The 21976-nt window shown below is 36.7% G+C and overlaps 1 protein-coding gene across 2 annotated transcripts in view; it reads right to left on the bottom strand.

The window, feature by feature from the left end:
* Positions 1-9010: 9010 nt before the first annotated feature.
* The window catches only part of LOC136263438 (guanine nucleotide-binding protein G(s) subunit alpha-like), a 29135-nt gene continuing 16169 nt past the window's right edge, over positions 9011-21976 (bottom strand). Inside the window, exons 11-14 of one of the 2 annotated variants that reach the window (XM_066057956.1) lie at positions 20858-20907; positions 20576-20706; positions 20212-20279; positions 9011-9387 (exon numbers count right to left, since the gene is read on the bottom strand). In XM_066057956.1, coding sequence (XP_065914028.1) covers positions 9241-9387; positions 20212-20279; positions 20576-20706; positions 20858-20907 — 396 coding nt within the window. In that variant the 3' untranslated portion in view covers positions 9011-9240. Of the gene's footprint in view, positions 9388-15772; positions 16058-20211; positions 20280-20575; positions 20707-20857; positions 20908-21976 lie in introns of those variants that run through there. The other variant, XM_066057957.1, reaches the window with a different exon arrangement.

The following is a 21976-nucleotide window of genomic DNA, read 5'->3' as shown; positions in this document are numbered from 1 at the left end:
ATAAATGCGTAGCTGATGAGGTGGGTAGTTATTGTCAGCTGGTTGTGACCTTTTTTTTTAATAGTACTTCATTTCCATAAGTCTAGTCAGCCCCCCCTCATATCAACTACTTCCTCCACCCCTGGTCCAATAACATGCAGCATTACAAATAGTCATGGCATTAAAGTAAGCAGTATAAGTGTTGTAACAATTATAACTATTACATTTAAGACTACTAAATAATCTTATAACTTTTGTGTTTGCAAATCACATGTGTTCAAGGAAAGACTCTTGGTAATGTTCATAACTTGAATAATTTTCTTCAACACTATTTAATGATAAATCTTGTGCCTGTACAATCAAACTCTCATATGATTTCTTTGGTAGGTATTTTCTAAAATGTCCTTCAAATGCTTGGCGCACAGTAGCATGCCAGGTAGTGTGACTACAAACGTTGTGAACATGAAACAAAATAACTAGACAAAAGAGAACAAATGCCAGTGCTCCAAAAACAATAACTGCTGTGTTCACTTCATTGTAGCCATAAATGCTGGGATAAAAGTACAAAGTTACTGCAGACTGTAGCAAGAAAATACTCATGAAGGTAAGCTCCAATATATTTATAAGGGTACTCTTGAAAGGGTGACAGTAAGCTTGTGATAAAGCAAACGCTCCAACAATTTTCATGCTTGATACCAACAAGACCTCTGTAAACTGGAACCCTATGGTTTCAAGTATAGACAGACTAATGAGCACAAGCAATCTAATTCCAAACCAGTAATGATATTTATTTTTGTAAGGTGCCAAAAAGGAATGGATTAGTGGGAAAAAGTAGCTTAGCTTCTTGGATCTTAGAACTACACTTGGAAATGTAAATCCAACAGCAATTGGAAGAATAAACAATACAAAAAAGCAAATTGCGATGAAAAATAATGGAATATGGCCAACTCCAGTGATATATCACTTGTGTTTTGCTAAATGAATCCATGCTATATTTATGTTTTGATTGTAAGTCATTCCATTTGTATCAGTGGATTCATATACCAGTCTTACAGATTACTATATGTGACCCAGTCTGGGTCTTATCGCCTATTTAAAAGTATCGAGAAACACTGGTTTTAAATATATAATTTTAGTGTGTTGTAGCTCGCCAATGGTTGAAGCTATGTGTATTCCTTACCTTGCAGAACATCCACTATGCAAGTAGCCAACAACTAAGTTTCCCGCCATTTTAGATAGTTTTTAAACCAGCGTAGGGATAAATTAGGCCAAGTTATGGGCCATTCAGGTATCAATACTGGCTGAAATGAAAGGTAATTCACAGCAGAGGTATTTATTCAACACCACAGAGCTGTACAGTCACATACAGCCATCCCCAGGCTGACCAGAGCTCCATTCAGGCCCCATACCACACGTACAGATTGCCTTGGGACAAGTAGCCAGCAAAACTAGATCACTCAAGTCTAACTGATTTTGATTGTAAAATTAGGTAGTTTATTCATGTAGCTTTGTGTTCTGGGTGAAAAATCCAATCTGCTGACATGGGCGATAAGACCGGTTTTCCAAGACTGGGTCACACATGTGTCTGTATGTGTTATGCTGTCTGTTTCCACTAAGTAGTTTTATCTAGTATTAGCTTCATCCCAGGGGCACTTATATGCATTGTAATTAATGTGCTTATAAAATATATATAGCAATTTGCTGAGTTTTGAAAGTCTCTCTGTGGCTGGGGGCTGTGCCCTCAGACCCCTGCTTCTGGTAACTCAATACTGCTGTTGAAACCCCCTTTCAAAATATCCTGGTTACGCCCCTGGGTGAAATGTGCTATTTTGAAAACCATCCCCAACACTGCACAATTATTTAGTGGTGCACAGTAGCTGAACTACGTGACTATAACTCATTAAATTTTTCCTTAAAGAGAATGCTTGGCCAACTAAGCCTATTATGCTAAACTCAAACCCACAATGAAAAACTTTAAGCAGCTCAATATAAAAAATCAAAGGGAATGGTCAGGGAATTGAAGGCAATACATGAAATATAACCCTGTGGCTTCCTTTAATCTGAGGTGTCAAAGTGGTATATATATGCAGGTATCTATCTGCTGGAGTCTTTTAGAGAATCTCTCCAGAAGTCTCTATAATCAGACTTTTCAGAAATCTGATCTCTTCAAGACTTCATTATCTCCCAAAGAACTTTTATGCATACCTCTAAGTACCAGTTAGGCACTGGAGGATGAAAACAGAAGGCAAAGCTGACTATGTTTTGTGCAGGGCATTGAGGTGCACATTTCAAGGTACAATGGAACCTCTAACACTTGTTAACAAAATACTCTAATTGAGGATGTTCAAGTAATTGACTCAAATGGCTAATACGTAGGTCACCTATTAACCAAATAGTCGATTATCTGAACCTGAACGTTTGTTATCTGAACATCAAATTGATTCCTCAGTTAGAGTATTTTGTCACTGACAAATGTATGCTTTATTAGAGTATGTATATAAATTTAGATAGCTGAGGCTCACTGCAGTTGTTTGTGGTTGGTTTGGTTTAGTGGCTACAATTTAAGTTGGTATATGCATGAGGGTTAGCAAGCTACAGTCTCCAAGTAGTTGTGCACACTTTTAAATTTATAGTTTAACACACTAGCTAACTATGATAATTAGTTTGTAATATTATTACATTGGAGATCTTCATGAGAAAGTGAGTTGTAAGGATAAGTGCTATAGTTCTCCTTACCATAAACTTCCAAAATGGTATCACGATTTTTAAAATTCATAACTCAGTGATACATAGTGCAATTGTAATGAACTTTTCAGGTAACATTACTCAATCTATGCTCTACAGTGCACTAACAGTGACAAGCAATTCAGTGATTTTAATGAGAATGTGGTAGATAACTTCATTTCACTGCCATGTTTCTTTAAAATGTATGTACCTATTGATAGTGACTGATGCCATACCTTTTGCACCTTTTATGTGATTATCATGTGTAATGAAAACTTTCTACACAGCATTTTGTTCATTGCTGCTTTAGTTCAATTTCCATAAACAATTATATGGTTATTACCAAAAATGTATGTACCCACACATATTTATAGCTATCATAGTAGTTTTTACTGTACAGTACATACAATTATCATGGAATAAAATTACAGAAGGGTTTTAGGATAGATTGTTTACTTTGGGATATAATGTATGCATGGAAAAATGGATTTTGTCAGCTGTTTACACCTATCTTTCGGTGTGACTTATATACTTCCTTGTATACTTTTACTTTCTTTTCTAAGTCTGGACCTGCTGTGTAGCCTTCTAGGTATGCAAACATGTACTGCTTTACCTTGCGGAAATAGTTTTTGATATTCTCGAGCATCACCGAATCAAGTCCATTGGGAACATTAGTACGTAATCGTGGTAAAGTGTAATTTGTAAAGCTTCGTGTATATCGCTTTGCTTGACCCCAACATCTTTCTATGGGGTTAAGCTCGCAATGAAACTTTGGTAACATGATGCAAATGTGTCCACGATCATGTAGAAAATGTTCTAGTTTGGTCATTTCATTCATGAAGTCAGGATGAGTCGAGATTTCTTTCCTCATGTTTTCAAGTTTCATTGATTTTTTGTATTTGCCTCTTTCAGTTAGTACTTGAATAAGGCCCTTTGGAATACCAATATTAAAGACCATTCACTGGGGTCTCTCATCCCATTCTGTGTCACGTAAGCATGGCTGCTTTCCCCCAGGCTTGGCATTCATATTGTTCGCATTTAATGCATCATCGGCGTAGGCATTGTGACAACTGCTGTTGTCAAATACCCATACCACACGATATCCTACATCTTTCGGATACTTAATATCAGCTATTTTTATTGCATGTTCCATTTGAGTGAGGAATTTGTCTGAGGTCCAATAACCTTCTCGACTCTCTCCATATTCCAAAAATTGACGAGCTTCTTTTTTAATGTTGTTCCCATATGTGTGTTCAGCCAGAGAAAATTCTGTGTCACTAAGATGAAGGTAACCATTAAACTCATCAATAAAGTCTGATACCATTATACCGGAACCTTTGCTTTTAGGCTTAATTGCAAAATTATCTTTTTCACCCCATTGTGTCCCTTGGTCTTCATTAGCTGAAAATATGGATTCATCATGGAATAACACAATAGTTTTCTGTAATTGCTCTTCAGGTGGACATCTTAAATCTTCTGGTAGGCACTGGGCAGCTTGAGGTGTGGGGGCATTATCTTTGTTTATAATTCCAATTGATACCATTTTCTGAATGAACTTTTTACGACAAGCAACTACGTCCTCTCTCTCGTGGCCGTCAATATAAACACCTTTCTTTCTATCTAACACTTTAAAATCAAGATGGTGCAGCCATCTTCTTGCAGTATCAACACTTATTTTGCGAGGAAATCCAGGCTCGAGCACACTATTGGGTAAAAGTTCGTTATTTACCCACTGGCAAAATGAAGCAATGGTCATGTTGGGTTTACCTTTTACATTAGCGTTTTCCCCTGACATACTTTCTCACATGCTTGTTTAACTCCTCATTTTGTCCCAAGACTCCAGTCTGCTGGTACTTTCCTTGCAGTGAACCTGGAAATGATCCATCATTGCATAAAAAGGTTCCCCTCCATTCACGAACAGTTCGTTCACTTTTTCCAACTAAATCACCTATCACTTTAGCAGCAAACGTTAGCTGAAGGCCTAAAATGTTTACTATTAGATAGTGCAGCAACAGAGACAGTGACATTAGATCGTCTCTGTCAAGTGAATTTACCCAGTCTTTTGCATGGCCATGGATTAATTCATCCTCTAGCTGTTGCAGTTTCAGCTGGTGAAGTGTAGTCTTCGTCATCTTGGGAATCATAATCACTGAAAGTGGGTACAATCTCTTCAGCTGTTTCACTATGATCTCCAGTTGCAGGCACAACGCTTTCAGTTGAAACAGTACTGACTTCTGTGGTCTCATTTTCTGACATGTCACTAGAGTTTAAAGTACTAGAAAATTCAAGAGCAGGGTCTGTTATATGTTCCTCAATAATAGAACTTGTTTTATCTTCAGAAATACCTTCATTCGATTTGGAGGAGCATTCTTGTGTTTTACATTTCTTCTGGCGGTGTGCTCTGGCTACTCCCAGCTGTAAACTTCTTTTTGACTTAGGTGGCATCAATAACAATCATCAAATAAACAACAATCACCTGTAGAGCGAACTTAGACACGTTTCTATCATTCAACAATAATAGCGTGAGGTGTGCATTAAATAGAATAACGTGGTAACGGGTGGTTTTTTTTAAAACTACACCAATCGATAGCCCATCAAAAATTATGCAAAAAATGTATGGGTTGCTAAGGGAGTGTTATAGGAAAATTTGGAGTTATTTAGCTGGAAAGTTTTGGAAGTTTATGGTAAGGAGAACTGTAGTACACTACCGTTCATCGGCTATAGTGACTATCCATTTGTAGTTACATATCAGTAGTTCAATAGCTTTATGGACAGTTATGTCTTACCATAGATGTTGTGGAGGCTTATCGATTTTTTATTTTAGTTTGCAAAAGATCGAAATACATATGTTGACTATATATGTAATTGTTATTGCTAAATCCCAGGAAAATAAGCTGAGCTGACTACCATTAAAATAAAGAATATACTCTTAATAGAATAGTCAGTGGGCAGTCATTGTGTAACACTACTTTGCCCTCAGAATTGATCTCAGGAAGCTAGAATTTCAAAATTTTAATGTAAGGGAGGAGGGGTGGGCATGTATCTAGAGAGATCATGCTTTTCATACTGAGTGTGGTTTGCACACTGCTGTATCTAGCTTGGAACAGAGTCCCATAATTCCTATAAGCTTTGGCTTTATGCCTTTCACTGTAGCTTGGTGATTGTTAAGCAGATTAATTTTTTGCATATAGTTTATTTGATTGAGTATAAGGTACTTTTATATTATAAATAATGTACAACCCCTGCAAATTCAAGATAATTTATTTAAAAATCAATTACCCTAGATCTATCGTGCTCAGTATTAACATTATAGGGTAATGTAATATTATTAGCTCTAGTTAAGGCCTAATGGGGGGCAATTGTGTGCTTGCATGCGAAGGCTGCCTTTGTCCTCTTTTTCTATACACTCCTAAAAAGTGAACGTATTATGTGTTACAAATTGTACTTTTATTTACTTGTTTGTGCATTAATATGCTACCAATCCTATAGTATATTCATTGAAGTGAACTCTTAGTACTCTAATAAAACAGTCATTTGTTCTCCAATAAGAAATCCAAAATGAACAAGATTTACAAAAAACAATTACTATCAAAGTGGTATTAAGAGACCGATTCATTTTTTTTCACCAAAGCCATACACCAAAGAAAATAAAAAGAGCTTTAATAAACCAAGGAATGGATGTAAACATATATAAATCAACAAGTTTAGCTGAATGACTGGTCATAAAGACTCATAATGTAGAGAGCTATACTAGATAATGCAGTCCACAGAAGCTATGGTACAGTAAACCTCACAACCCATGATACCTCTTATTGTTCTCAAAGAACTTAGTCCTTCCTCTTATCTTTTAATTTTGAATTGTTTATGCACTAGCCATCCTTACCCATTCAGCTAGTATACATGGTAAAAAAAAAAAATTTGAGCAGTTACCAAGCTATACTGCCTGGGCTGGATTGGCCACCTCAGAGCAAGAATGCAGTGAATTATTCAAAATTAGCATTACTACAAGAGATGATTGTGGATATATAGAAAAGGCAAAATGAATTTTGTAGTTATAGAAAGCAGACATAACTGATGATGGTAATGTCCGAATGCTCTAATAGAGTAATTGTAACATGAATATCTATATGGTTCATTTTAATGACATACTTAGCATAAAAATTACATGTATAATAGTATAAGAAAGTCCAATAATTGTTTTGTGAATCATGTCCACATTTTGATATTAAGCCACCTGACTATAGACATACTATACTGGGGCGGTTATTGGGAAAACATTTACCATTGTCTCACGTAAACAAACGTGCTTTTGAAGAACAGATAAAATAATTATGTATGTCTACAAAGCTCTTATAGCTCTCAGGGAAGCAAATGTCCCTTCAATAATTATGTGTGTCACTTTATACACAGTTTGCTCCTCAGGAGGATGGTTTACATGTTCAATTCATCAGCACTATGATGCTGGATGGATTATAATGTTGCATATTATTCTACAATTATAAGATACACCTCCTAAAATACTGACAAGTTTTCCTATGTACCCACAAGAATACTCATTAATTTTCATTGGGGCACAATTGACTGCTCTATTAGAGTACTTATATGTTGATAGAATAAGAGGGATCTTCCTTGCTAACCCTGATCTATACATAATGATGTAGGTTTGGCAGCACACAATTGCAACATATTATAATCAAGACACACAGTCCTTATATTGATTGGGAACCTCAACAGGCTTACATTGTGTCAGTATTACAGTGACCAGCACTGAAAGTCTACAGCGACTTGTGCTGCAGCCTTTGAACTAAATTAAATGCATTATGTAGTAAAAGCTATTATATATGTTGCTTGTGTCTTATACCACTGTAGTTTCATGGAGGAAGAGAAATTCAAAGCTGTTGTGGACCCATCATTTGTTCCTACCAATGACGTATGTGTGTTATGTACAAGAAAATCTCTAACTCAAAGTCAGGTCTAGGGACCCTATAAAGTACTAAAAGAAGTGAAATTCACACAAAAACAGCCAAGCTATATAAAGGTGTGGCCTTTAAAAGCCTACATAGGTTGTGAATCAAAATAATTAATAGCAACTTTTCACCCAGGATTTCAAAGGCTGTGCCCTTGTTTACAGCTTATGAGGATTTGTAATAGCTCAGCTAGCTGCTGCCGAAGTAAGGAAATAAACCTGCTGCATCCAATGTGCCTACAAATAAACATTATTTTGGGTGGAACACGAGTATAGAAAAAATCCAGGGGTGGAGCATAGGGGGTATGTACATACTTCCCTCTTTTGAGGTCATTTAACAAAGGTCATCGTTCCCTGCAAATCCTAAATAGTTAACTGAATAAATGTAAATATTTAATTACTCCACTTTTGATGAGAGATAGAAAACCACCAAATAGTGGCCATGTGAACATAGAGAGAGATATATAGAAGAGACTCTGGTTGTGTTACGTTCATTGTCCTATTATCCCAAAATTCTGCCAGGGGTTGTTTATGGCTATAATTAGGGTTGTAGACCAGTGTTTGAGGTATTAATGTTGACTGCCACATGCTATATACACACTATACTTTCAGTCAAGGTTGCTAATATTTTTCTCATTCCTACAACTATACCCCTTGCAATTAAGATTTGCCAAAAAGACCGTAGGAGAAACGCACTCAAGGGAGTATAAGATTTGGCCATGGGGAAGCCTGAGGGCATTAAACAACTGGACAATTTATGTTGCACAATTCTGTAGGCTTTGTACAGTCTCAGACTTGTAGTCCTACATCTTAAATAAAGCCTCTAATGAAAGAAGCATATGGCAGCATTGTGGCCATCACAATTAAGTTACAGAGTTTTATGTCTTAAACACTATTATTGTAACTATAAACAACCCCAGGTTTCAGCTTTACACTGACAAGAGAGGAAGGTACTTCTTAAGCCCCAGCCCTATTTTCTACACTCTGGTTTGTGTGTGTTTCCTGAAAATCCTAAATGGTTAGATAGATATTAAAATTAATGTAAGCTAATTAATTGCATGGACCATTAAATTTATAAGTGATATAAATGAACATAACTTTGGAATGGAATATGAATGAAACAAGCATCAAACTGAAGACCTTTTGAACAAATTGAGTGTTGCACAGGTGATATGACAACAGTGACTATTTTTAGACACAAAATGAGCCGTAACTTCAGGACACCAAAGGTCAAATAATTGATGGCTCCACCTGTCAAATCCCATGTCATCATGTACTATGTCAAAAGTCCCACACAGTGGTGAGTATGCTGTTCTTGAATTTATTTAATTTTTACACTAGTAAAACTAGCTTGCACTAATTTCAATCACAATCACACACATGTACAATAATAATAATAATAATAATGTAACTGCATGTACCTCATATAACGATTGTAATGTATGCAATTTCAAAAAAAAAGTCTTTTATACACAAACAGTCCTACCAACGTACAAAATTAAATATAATTTTTTACGAGTACAAAAGGTTGCAAATTATTTGGTCACATCTTTTATCTTGCACTACTGGCTTCACAAGAGCTCGTACTGGCGTAGATGTTCCTTTTGAATTATGTCACGACAACTGTTGAACACTTTGCGTATGTTCTCAGTATCAACGGCGATGGTGAAATGGGTGTATAAGCTATGACGTTTGTCAGGTGTTGCTTCAGAGATATTCTGTAACAAAAACAATACACAACCATCACTGACATTTGACACTATAAAACTACAAACAAGTTTTTACAAGTAACAGCTATGCTTTTTACAGGTGAACAAGTTAGAACCTCTATTGCTTTACTTGGAGGAACACTCACTAGGTTTCAGCTGCCAACTATATAATGTACAGTAAATCTTGATTTTTGAAGACGAAAAATTTGAGTACAACCAAGCAACTGAAAAATTGTAAAACTTACATTCCAGCTAAACTTGGTAAATGGCATCAAGAGTATGTATAAGCGTCACAATGCATGTGCACTCTTGATGATGTACTGTTGACTTGCTGTAGTCCCAGAATAGGTTATAGTTGTGATCAAATGTTCTTGGACACCATAACTATAGTATATACTAGTTGAGCTGGATCCTGAAAAAAAACAGCTAAAAATGAAAAGTGGATATTTTGTTTCAAGAGAATTAACATTTCAGTCCAACAGACATGTGTGGTTCGGAGGTAATAGACACTACACTTTATGGCTTCCCATATAGGAAATATGTGATGACACTTCAGATTGACCAGAAATAGTGTCAGGCATTTGAACAAAAAGATTTTTTAGCAGGTCAAGCACTGCTAGAAATGAGCCAAATTTCAAGAGCATGTGTAATGGCATCCATGAGATAATTATTAAATGTATTTGAGGATCCAGCTCAATCATACACACTATACTTAACTATATCCCAGTAAAGCCATACTTCAAAGACTTTACTGTGATAAGTCATTGTCTTTGACAAAAAAAAAGTGTTTATTGCAATCTAATAGGACAAATTCAGTTAAACACTGAATGTGCAATCAAAATGACAGTACAACATGTCAAGCTGCATACAAAGCCATACACATCAATGTACCCACAAGTCTTATACTTGATAGAATATCTTAGTTATTGACACTTCCCTACCTGAGACTAGTGTCAATAACTAAGATATACTACTACTACTACTGGTGGTGTGATATTCTTCCTCATTGTCTTGTTCAGAGTATTTCTCTCGAGTGCCCGAACTGCTTAAATTTTTGGATCAGAAAGTGTTCACATAATCTATTTCTAGTCATAGAACAAACTGGTAGGTTTAGTTGGCTAGTTTTAGCGATATATAATGTCACACACTTTATCATTCTTGCTGTCTGAGTTGTTTTCGTGACATTCTTTTAGAGTTCATTCATCCATATAGTCAGGAAATTTTAATATAATCTAGGAATAAATTCCTTACCAAGAAATTTTTTTACCAATGTGTTTGTAAAGGTGTCTACTAACCCTCCTCAAAAGATTTAAACACAACTCCCCTAGGGGAACTCGTGACAGCTGCTGGAAGTTGGACTACCCATGAGCCTTATTTGGAAATATTTGAAATTGTCTGATCGCTGTAAGCATAGTGTGAAATGTCAAACTACATAACTCAAACTATATTGCACCCTTCCAAGGGTAGATTTATGGGGGAGGCTAAGAGCCCCCCTTTCCCTTTGCAGAACAGTGTCAGTGAGTACTATTCCTAAAGCAATAGCCATTATAATTAAATATTTTAAAGTATCTTTATAATATGAAGGACATAATGCATTCCTGACAATATTTATATTACTGTACCTCAGTAAACTGCTCCCAATAATGAGTAAAGGCAGAAGACTAGCTTCCTTTTCTTGAAACATTTGGTGGGTTTTATTCCCATGGTTACAAAGGTTTTAATTGTGGGTTTTTGGCAGTGAATTCTACAAGGGTTCTTTTGCATCTATTAACAGGTTATCCAAGTGATAGTGTAGTAAGTTGATAATAGATATCAAACAATAACATCCTACAATAAGTTGTAAGTCATGCAGCATGAATGATACTGAAAAAAAAAAGAAACGGCTGAAAACACTGCCTTTAGAGAGCGACATCCCCCCTCCCCTAGGTTGGCATCCCCCTCCCCTACAACACTACATACACATGTGCTGTATGGTTTGTACTTCATGTAGGGCTGAGCAATAGTATCGATAGTGCGATATATCGCGATAGTAAATCACTATTGTTATCGATAAGCTCAGATCTGCATTAAAATGGTATTAACAACCCTTCTATACTGTTTTACAGTGTGGTATTACCAGCTTTCTTACAAAGGAGTGGCCTGTAAAAGCTATACCAAAAGTCCATATTCATTGGCCGCCCACGCAGTTAATTAACAAATGTCCTGTGCATGCAAAATAACTTTCTACATGGCTACACGTCATAGCTATACAACTAAGACTTTGTTAAGAGCAAAGTGTTTCATAAACTATCGGGATAGTATTCACTATCGCGATATTTAATCAATAACTATCGTGATAGTAAAATTTTTACTATCGCTCAGCACTAACTTCATGATAAGATGAATGGTAGTCGTACAATAGAGATTATGTCAAGAAAGAGAATTGCACACAATCCTAAGATAAGAGATAGTGCCAAGTAGACAGGTCCACCTGCATATTTTACATTGCATGTAGCAATAGCTACAATCAATTGCCCAAATATGTGCTAAAATGAAAAACAAACAAAAAAAACTGAGTCCACCAGTCCAGTCCAGTGTTTGTATACAACCCTCTCCGTGCCTATCTACAAACCCAAGACTGGATGCTATTGCAGAGTATGTCTTTGGACCCCAGTGGCTATGGATGGACATTAAGGAGTAAAGGCTATGAGCCAGTTCCAACATCAGTGTGCGAAATAACAGTCAGGACACTGACAATTTCTGGTCAATTACACTAGTTGTCAGGCCATAATTGGATTTGTCCGGAAACAATGTCCTTTCAAGGTAAAGCACTGGGGTAGTTGGAAAAGGCGGATACGGTCGGACGCGGACACGGACGCGGACACAGACATATTCAAGAAGGACCTTTACATTTATATAACAGTTATTTTTCATACCTAACGCTGTTTTTACAGTAGTCTTCGCCTCCAGACTCAGGCGTCGATCTTTTCATAGCGCTTATCCATTTATAAGCGCACGTGCGAAGGACTAGACCAGCACTCCACAGCATGCCAAAGACCATAATGGTGTTGTACACATGTTCTAAAGTCTAATACAGAGTTATATAGTTGTAGAGATTAGCTTGTATGCCCCATGCAACTTAGCTTAGCAGGCCAAATCCACGATCTTAAGCCTTTTAGTATAAGGCGCAGGCGCTTATACCAAGTGTTGAGGATTTCAAGGACCTGGCCAACGAGATTAAGTTGGGACATGCTAGATTAATCTCTGTGACTCTGAATTAGATTTCTAGAGCACGTATACAACACTATAATGGTCTTTAGAGTGCTAGTCTATCCTTCGCACGTGCGCTTATAAATGGATAAGCGCTATGAGAAGATCGACGCCTGGGTCTGGAGGCGAAGACTACTGTAAAAACAGCGTTAGGTATGACTGTTATATAAATGTAAAAGTCCTTTTTGAAAATGTCTGTGTCCGCGTCCGTGTCCGACCGTACCCGCCTTTTCCAACTACCCAAAGCACTGAGAGTTTAGACTCTGGAGTGTGACAGTAGGAGGCCAGACATAGTGACATTGGCATGTAATTGAGTTATGTGTTTATGGTTTGTGGTGTGGCCACAAAGCCATGTCCAAGAGACCAACAGGTTACATTGCACAGCCTGTTGACTCAGTTACTTGGCAAATGTACTTATGACCTGTTAGCCATTACTAGCTTTTACTTGTGGTATTCATCCGTACACTCAACTTGCATTTTGAGCTATATAGAATGGAGTTCATATTTTACAGAGGCACTATTTCATAGCAGCAATAGTATAGTTTGACTACATAACTATTATAATACTGAGTTAATTCTCCTTTGAGTCCTTTCCTACAAATGCTCCTGTAATAGATAGGACCTTACATGTGACCAGAACCCTAAAATGTTGTGCTTTTCTGATCTGTCACTGTTATTGAGTGAAAAGTAATAATAATCAGTTGTACAGTGACCCCAATGCTTGAAACAAATGATTTGGCAAGAAAGGAGAAATGCAAAAAATGTCCGGACAAATTGATTTATGTCCACTCAACTTTCATGTTGTCCTGACAGTGTGTCGGCACATGTCTAAAAAGTTATTTCGTACACTGCAACATTAGACCCTATGGCACCTGATAAATTTTTAAAGTTCATAAGCTGTAATTGTAAAGGAGATTGTAGCAACTGACGGTGCAGCTGTAAGAAGAATGATGTCAAGTGCATCTCAGCATGTGGAAATTGCAAAGGAATTACATGCAAGAATTGCATTGATGATGGAGAGTCTGGAGAAGACCCAGACGTTGACTTATGAGGCAATAGACATTATCAAACTAGTCCTTAAGAAATACATGAGTTCCAACTAATAATAATAATAATGAGTGAATGTGGTCTTTTCATCAATTTCAGGAGTGGTTAAAAGCTTGCAATGTATACGTATTAAACCACATGATTTGCTGTACTAACAGCAAATCAACCATTTTCAAATAAGGTCATGGATAGTCCAACTTCCCAAAGCTGTCATGGGTTCTCCTAGGGGAGTTGTGTTTAAATCTTTTGAGGAGGGTTAGTAGACACCTTTACAAACACATTGGTAAAAAAAATTTCTTGGTAAGGAATTTATTCCTAGATATGCCAAATATCTGCTAATATCCCCTGACTAATATAATATTCGCAGCCAGGTACTGTAGTACAGTACCTCATATGTACATGGTTCGTTAAAATAAGTTACCAAGATACAAAAAAATAGAAAATTACAAATAGTGCTACTGAAATAATAGATACATATGAGTTCAACAAAAGTATTTGAGGTTTATTTTCCTTGAAATATACAGTCTCATCTCTATCGGGCGGTCGTGCAGTCACACCAGCTCATATTGGCGCAAGTGCTCATGCTGGATAATCTGACGACAACTGTTAAATACTTTACGTATGTTTTCTGTGTCAACAATAATTGTGAAATGGGGATACAAATGGTGTCGTTTATCTGGTGATGTTTCAAAAACGTTCTGCAACAAAATACACTAAGATCTACTAACAGTTTAAATCTTGAGGTCAAATGAACTATTAACAAACTGCTAACACTGGCCTATTCCATACATATTCAGAAGGCTCTGGCAAAGACTTTCAGTCTTATCTGAGAAAGCTACATTTTATCTTCTTGTATTAGAATAGGATGAAAAGCATATATTTTCAGCCAAAGAACTGTCCATTTCACTCTGGTCTGTTGGGCTAGCTTTTGATTCACCTGGGGCTTGATTGAGATACCCTAATACACCAGTTATCTCGCAACTGAGGAGTTAGACCCCAAGAGAAGTTCTAAGTGAGTGTAGGTTGTAAGATATAAAATGCTTTTTTGTTCAAGTCATCAACAGTTCTAATTTATGGGATACAAAATCACTTCACTTTTGATCACACCTACACCTCTGTCCTGCTTCTACAAACAGAGAACTGTTGATAGGTGATGATTGGTGTTGATAAGGTGAAGTCTTTGTTCTAAGAGAAGCCTTGTGAAAGAGACATTCACCTCCATAAATATTAAGAGCTCTTGATTTAATAGAGTATTTAGATCTTTTCCAGAGGAGGTACCTGACACGAGGCATAGGGTTTGTAGAGAACCTATTTCGGAAGGGTATTGCTAAAAACTATATACTAATCGAGAAGCTTTTCTTATGCTAAATTCAATGGTGTAGTCAACCCCAATCGTTTGACTTCAATATACATGATCTATTGGAGACTTCATCACATGATAAATAACTTGACGTACGAAATGGAGGACAAGCAACCACCAGCACTGCTGATAATAAAGTAGAGTGCCTAGAAATCCTTCAAAGTCTATTAAGACAGTACTTTTTGCAATTTAAAAATCTCTAAGAATGTAATTAATGCAAATTCTCTCCAATGGCGTTTATTTCATGTCATACCTCCTCTTATAAGCATTGACCAAGGGGAAGCCATGACCCCCATTTACACTACCAGTGATTGTAAGAAATGAAATAATATACACATATGCAGAGACAACTCAAGCTCTCTCCACATAGCTATATCATTTCATCATATCAAGAGTTCATAAAATAGAGAGGGAGAGTATTCAACGCTGTATTACCTGGTCAAAACACACTGTGTTCCAATTACATCATATCTTGAATATTTCAGTATAATTTGTCACCTGGCTTCACCTACTGCAGTGTTGATAGGTGTTGGTTTATCAAAGGGAAACATCTTTAGTGCTTTGCTTTAATAGAATTGATACCACTTCAGTAGCAATTTAATAAGTTTTGGTGCTTATAGTCATTTTGTCATCTTTGAATGCACTGTGTTTTGACCAGGTAATGTTGGATACTCTCCTCTATTTCTATATTATGATCATATCAATTGTTACAATACTTTTTGTAACATGGATCTTGTATTTTAAATACACTAGTCATAATTAGCAATAATGAATAATACAATCAACTTATACATGCTTCTTATTATGCAATAGTGGGTAGTGTGAGTGTGTTGTACTTATTATGAATATAGTCAACAAATTTATGTATTGTTCGCTTCACAAGAGCTCGTACTGGCGTAGATGCTCCTTTTGAATTATCTCACGACAACTGTGGAACACTTTGCGTATGTTCTCAGTATCGACGGCAATGGTGAAATGGGGATATAAATTGTGCCTTTTGTCAGGTGATGCATCAGCGATATTCTGCAACAAAACAGATAACAAAATGAACTTGTAAGATTTAACAACTTGAAATGTTAAAATTAGGATAGTAACTAACTGCTACGGTCCACCTACCATAGCATCCAATTTGCACCTGCATGAGTGAGACCACTCCACTCCGTACAAGAGCACCATTTTCAGCTTGCATATATACGTGTATTTCACATTGTATGCAACGAAAGCTCAGTTATCTAAAGTTAATATCACTTAGACAATTTCCTGCTGATAGTAACTCATCTACAATAACCACTCGAGCCCCCAAGATTGTCACTGTAGGCTGTCAAGGCCAGTCAAGCGGCCATAACAGAAAACGAATAAGGGATACAGTAAATAATATTGCAATCCTGCATTTCTGGCCTTGCAACGCACAGTACTGTAGCAGCAATGATCTAAGGACTTGACATGATTGTGGACAGGTTTTATAAAACCAAGAGTTCATAATATTTGTATTGAGGAGAGTGTCTAACTGCCAGTATGGTCTGTACAAACACACTGCTACAAAGTTCACTTTTGATCATATGTACACCTCTAGCCTGATGACAAAGAACTGTTGATAGGGGACGATTGGCATTGATAAGGTCAAGCCTTTCTTCTAAGAGAAGCCTGAGGTGTTACTCCCCATACAAATATTATGAACTCTTGATAAAAAAGCTATGCATTGAATACAGTAGATCATTACTTCAGCTGAGAAGGATTATCTTAAAATTAGAGGTCTAACCATATGGTTGGTACATAAAACGGGAAAAGGTACAGAACAATCATCTAGTAAGTGATTGTTCTATTAGAGTATCTCAACGTTTTTACTGTACAAAGGAAATATATTTGAAAGTTGCCACTTCATCACTTTGATGAATTAATTGTTGATGAATATCATGAAATTTAGATCTAAATAACTATATTTAAAGGCACTTATCAACGTTGACAAATTCATCAAGTTTTTCTATCCAAATTTCCTTTTGTACTAGCAGTGTTTGGGATGTTCCTCCATATTATAGCACAAGTAAAATTTACAAACTTAAATCTAGAGGTGTACCTATAATCAGATCAGCTAAAATATCGGCCACCGATATGGTAATTTTTACCAATATTGGTATCGGTACAGAACAGCAGGAGGACCGATATCGCTAACGGTATTATATAGTAGCAATAGTTTGTACATAAACGGATTATGCACTGGTTTTCTATGTTATCCATGTGGCTCTTTATTGCCAGTGGCTTATTGTTCAGTCTGCAACAAGCGCTATGCTACGAGAAGCCATACAATCACACACGATTCTAGTGTTTTTTTTTTTGTTTTTTTTTTGCTGCAAAGCTTATCACGGTCTATACAAATGAAGCAGTTGAGTACCTTTGTATAAAAAGAAGGGTCACAGGATAACCAAGGAAACTTGCTGGGAGTGTATAAACAGTGGAATGGACTACTGGAATGGTAGAATACTGGAATGATGGAATGGAATTTTTAAAGTTCAATATCATTTTTTACATCCAAATAAGTACAACTCCTCCCCTTATGTAAGCAAATAAATAGGATTCCCCTTGAAGTCAGCTCTTTTAGCATCCTTTCCCTCACCACAACACTTGTATGACTTAAAACTCAATACTTTATTACTTGTATGCAGTGTTGGGCAAGTTACTTTATAAAAGTAACTAGTTACATATTACATGCAACTGAACTATTTAGTTACAGTTACATATTACTCATAAAATAAAGTAACTATAATAATATTACATATTATATTACTTTGTGTCCACAGCCTTAAGCTGTCACGTGTGAAACTACCACTTTATCACGTGATATGATTGCGTCGTTGGGCAATGCGCAAATCTTGGTTATAAAGTAAGAAGCTGGTGAATAAGTTTCATTCAGTAGGCTTCGTTACTTCGTTGTGGCTAGGCGTTACTGAGAAGATGACTAACGAGATTAGTAACTTCGTTACTTGTAGTAATAATATTACGTAATATTAGACTCGTTACAGTAACTATATTACTTAGGTAATGGGTTACATTTGTAAGTAAAGTAAATTGAGTTTTATAGCGTATTTCGTTATATTACTTAGTTGCCACAAAAGTAATAATATTACGTAACCCAACACTGCTTGTATGAAACTAACTGTGGTTCAGTTCAGTGTACAACATGGCACTGCCATGATGAACTTCGGCTTAAATTTTGTTTTCTGACATAATTGTGGAAAAGGCTCATTGTAAATGCTTACAAGATAGTCCAAAGATTTTCGCTTAGGCTCCTATAGGTTAGTGGTAAACACCTCGTACAGGCTCTGCCTTCTGTGTTCATCCTCCAGTGCCTAACTGGTAAAGTTGATAATAAATGAATACTTCATTATACAGTGAATATACTTTTACAATGCATTCATGTAATCAGCTAGCTAGCTAACTTTTTTATCATTTGGGAACAAGTGTTGAACAAGTGTTGAACAAGTGTTAAGTCAGGAGTCTTCTTAGTGTTCCCAATAAACTGCTATTGTGCATGTTCATAACTTACTTTATACTACAATATATTGGTAAACTTTGTCTATGGTGAGGTGAATTATGCTAAAAGAGCTGACTTAAAGGGGAATCCTATTTATTTTCTTACATAAGGGGAGCTGTACTTATTTGGATGTAAAAAATGATATTGAACTTCAAAAAAAAACCATTCCACCATTCCAGTAGTCCATTCCACTGTTTATACACTCCCAAACTTGCTGTACCAGCTTTCTCACAAGCCATTTATAGAATGCAGAGTAATGCAGAAATATCAGTTTAAGGCTTCATGGGAGTATACATAAAAATGTTTGTGGGTACCTAATTGTCTGGATTGCACAATAGAAACCCAAGCTGTATACCACCACAGGAGTATAGCAATGAATACATGCACATGTTGTAGGTAAATGTACACTTTTGTTTGCTTAAAACTATAATGCGAATATTGGATCAGCTATCCGTTATCGGCTTCTTTTGGTGGCATCAATATCGGATATTGGTACATGCCAAAAACCCATATTGGTACACCTCTACTTAAATCATTACTTTCAAAACAAAACAAACAACAACAATCCTTGATTCTTTTCATTGCCTGGTATTCTGAAATTACTTTGGTATAGTTGTCTGTGTCTCCCTAACTATGTCCTTGATGGCTAAGATAGGTTTGTGTGCTTAGTATGTATCCATACCAAGTGAAACCTACAATTAAGACTCTACCTTGGGCATACTACAAAATTCATACTCCCAGTCAGAACACACTAGTCGTATGTTTTTCAAACACAAAAATATTTGAACTACATCTTCAATACGTAGAGTTATTTTACAACCCACCTTTAAGTGGCATAACAAGTATGCCTTTCACAGTAATGTTATGACTACTTGCCAAAATCCGTCAAGTTTTAAACATACAATGTTCATTACAGTGCTATTAGTCACATAACCATTGGAAGTAATATACATATAAACAATCACATCCATCCTTTCAACGGACATATGCACGCATGTACACCTTATGTGAATCGGTCTGGCAAAACCGGCCTTATCGCCCACAATAGCAGGTTTGATTTTTTGTCACAAACACAAAGCTACAGGAACACATTATCAGATTTTACTGTCACAACCTGGGTTAACTGGTCTGCTTATGCTGGCTGCTTTTTCCAAGCCCGGTGGCGAGCTGAATGAATGGTCTTAGGCCTAAATGGAGCTCTGGCCAACAAGTAGATGGCTGTGTGTGGCTGTACAACTCCGTGGTGTTGGATAAAGACTAGTATTGTTCATTTACTTCACTTTAGCCAGGTTTGAGCCCTGAATGGCCCATAACTGGGTCTTATTCATCCTATTGCTTTCCATTTCTATTTTCTTTCATTAACCCCTTGCCCTCCCACCACCACCCACTGTAATGCTCGCCTGATACAGCCGAGCCATGGCCAACCCTGGTAAAAAAACTATCTAAAATGGTGGGAAACTTGGCTGTTGGCTACTTGTTCACTGGATAGTATTAAAGGTAAGGAATTGGTTAAAAAAGTGTGAAAATTTTGTACACTTAACTAAAGCCATTGGCGAGCTACAACACTTGGAAAACTTAAATAGGCGATAAGCCCGGTTTTATCAGACCAGGTCACATATGGTGTTGTCTAGTACTATTTATTTATTACCTTAAACAGATCTCTGATGAATCCTTTAGCCTTTCTCACGTCATCTGTGTCCCCAGAATCACGAGGAGCTAATATAGAGTATAAATTTGGTCATCATTAAGGGAAGAAGACTGACAAGCATTACATTTGTCTTCATAAAACTCAACAGTGCCTTTTTATTCGTATGTAGGAGTTTCATTAGCTAGTAGTATAAGTATATTGTAGTGCCTAAAACTCTTTCTATAAAAGTTAATTTTGTACAATTACATTAGGTGGCACATCATTGCCATCATTTATGACTCACTATTCATCACTTGAGCCCGACTTTTATGCAAATGTATATCAGTATCATACTATCTTAACAGTCTGATACAGAATTGCTTACTGTCTGTACTGGTCTGATAGGAGGTATAATGAGGGAAGTAGGATTCAATCTTGAAGCGTCCGTCTAATACCTTCTGCTTCAGCAAGTCTTGTTTATTGAGGAACATGATCACTGAGACATTTCTCAACCACCTGTGGGGAACACACTGTATTAAACCATTCATGGCATCTTCGTATACAGAAGACCTTTCTCTATCTATCCTAAACTTAAGGACACCCTGAAATGCAGTCACATTATGGACAACACTCTGAGAGGTACCATATTAGGCCTGTCGTTACATACCTGTTGTTCCAGACACTCTCAAACAGCTCCATAGCTTCCTCCAAACGGTTCTGTCAACAAGAATAATCTCTTGACTATAAATGCATGGCAGAAAATATGACAAGTAAATCATGACTGTTCTATTAGAGTAGTATCTAGAGTGTGTATTCTAATAGAGTAAATTGAACAGGGCCCTGTATGCATATGAATGGGCTTCATTTGTCTGAACTTTTTGATTATCTCAGGCTCAATGAGTTCAGATAATAGAGGGACCCACTGTATGTAGGTTCTGTCTGAACTTATACGGCATCTAGAAAATGGCATAAAGTAGGACTTGGGGTGGTTAGGAAGAAAGACAGTGGCGAATTAGCACGGCTATACTCTAGGGATAGTTAATGGCTTATACCACTTGTTACGATGTGGTCAATACCCATAAGTAATCATGTGCTCTTCCTGCTATGAAGTGTTGAATTATTTTGTTCAATATTGTGTTTCTTTTATCCATTTAAGCTTTATTATCTAGTGGACACATTGAATATAGAAAACCGAACCAAACTGAACTGTGCTGGCAAAGCAGATTTATGAGGGCTGGTCCAGTTTAGTTTAGCTCAGTTCGGTGGGTGTTTATACTGCAGTGAAAACGAGACGAGTCATGCCGAACCGAGCCAGCACATGATATGAGGCAAGTGAAAAAGCAGTATAAGTTCCAAATTCAACTGCCACTAAGATATTCTGACCGGTACTATTATTGTACTTGGCTAAAAATTATTGATGGAGAAAATTGTGGAACCTGGCAATAAAATATTGGGATACCTACATAATCTAGTCTGACCAGTTACTCAAAGAAGGTTGTAAAGTATCACATGGGAAAAATCAGGACACTCTTGGTTAGTTGCATGTCGCTCTTCAACAATGAACAATGTCATCTTTATAGTTTAAAAAACTTAAAAAATGAAGTAGGGGTCTATCTATGCAACAAAAAGTAGTGAAACAAGAGATCAATGATGATATTACAGCATAGCTCAGTGGGAAAGTCCCTACTTTGGCATTGAACAAAATAATTGTTATAGCTAATGTGCCAAAGTAGGGACTTTCCCCACTGAGCTATGCTGTAAAACCACCTTTCATCTCTTGTTTCAC

Source organism: Dysidea avara, chromosome 8 (genome assembly GCF_963678975.1).
Source record: "Dysidea avara chromosome 8, odDysAvar1.4, whole genome shotgun sequence".
NCBI classification, from domain to species: domain Eukaryota; kingdom Metazoa; phylum Porifera; class Demospongiae; order Dictyoceratida; family Dysideidae; genus Dysidea; species Dysidea avara.
The sequence above is the reverse complement of the archived record's forward strand: the minus strand, read 5'-3'. Positions and strand labels throughout refer to the sequence as shown.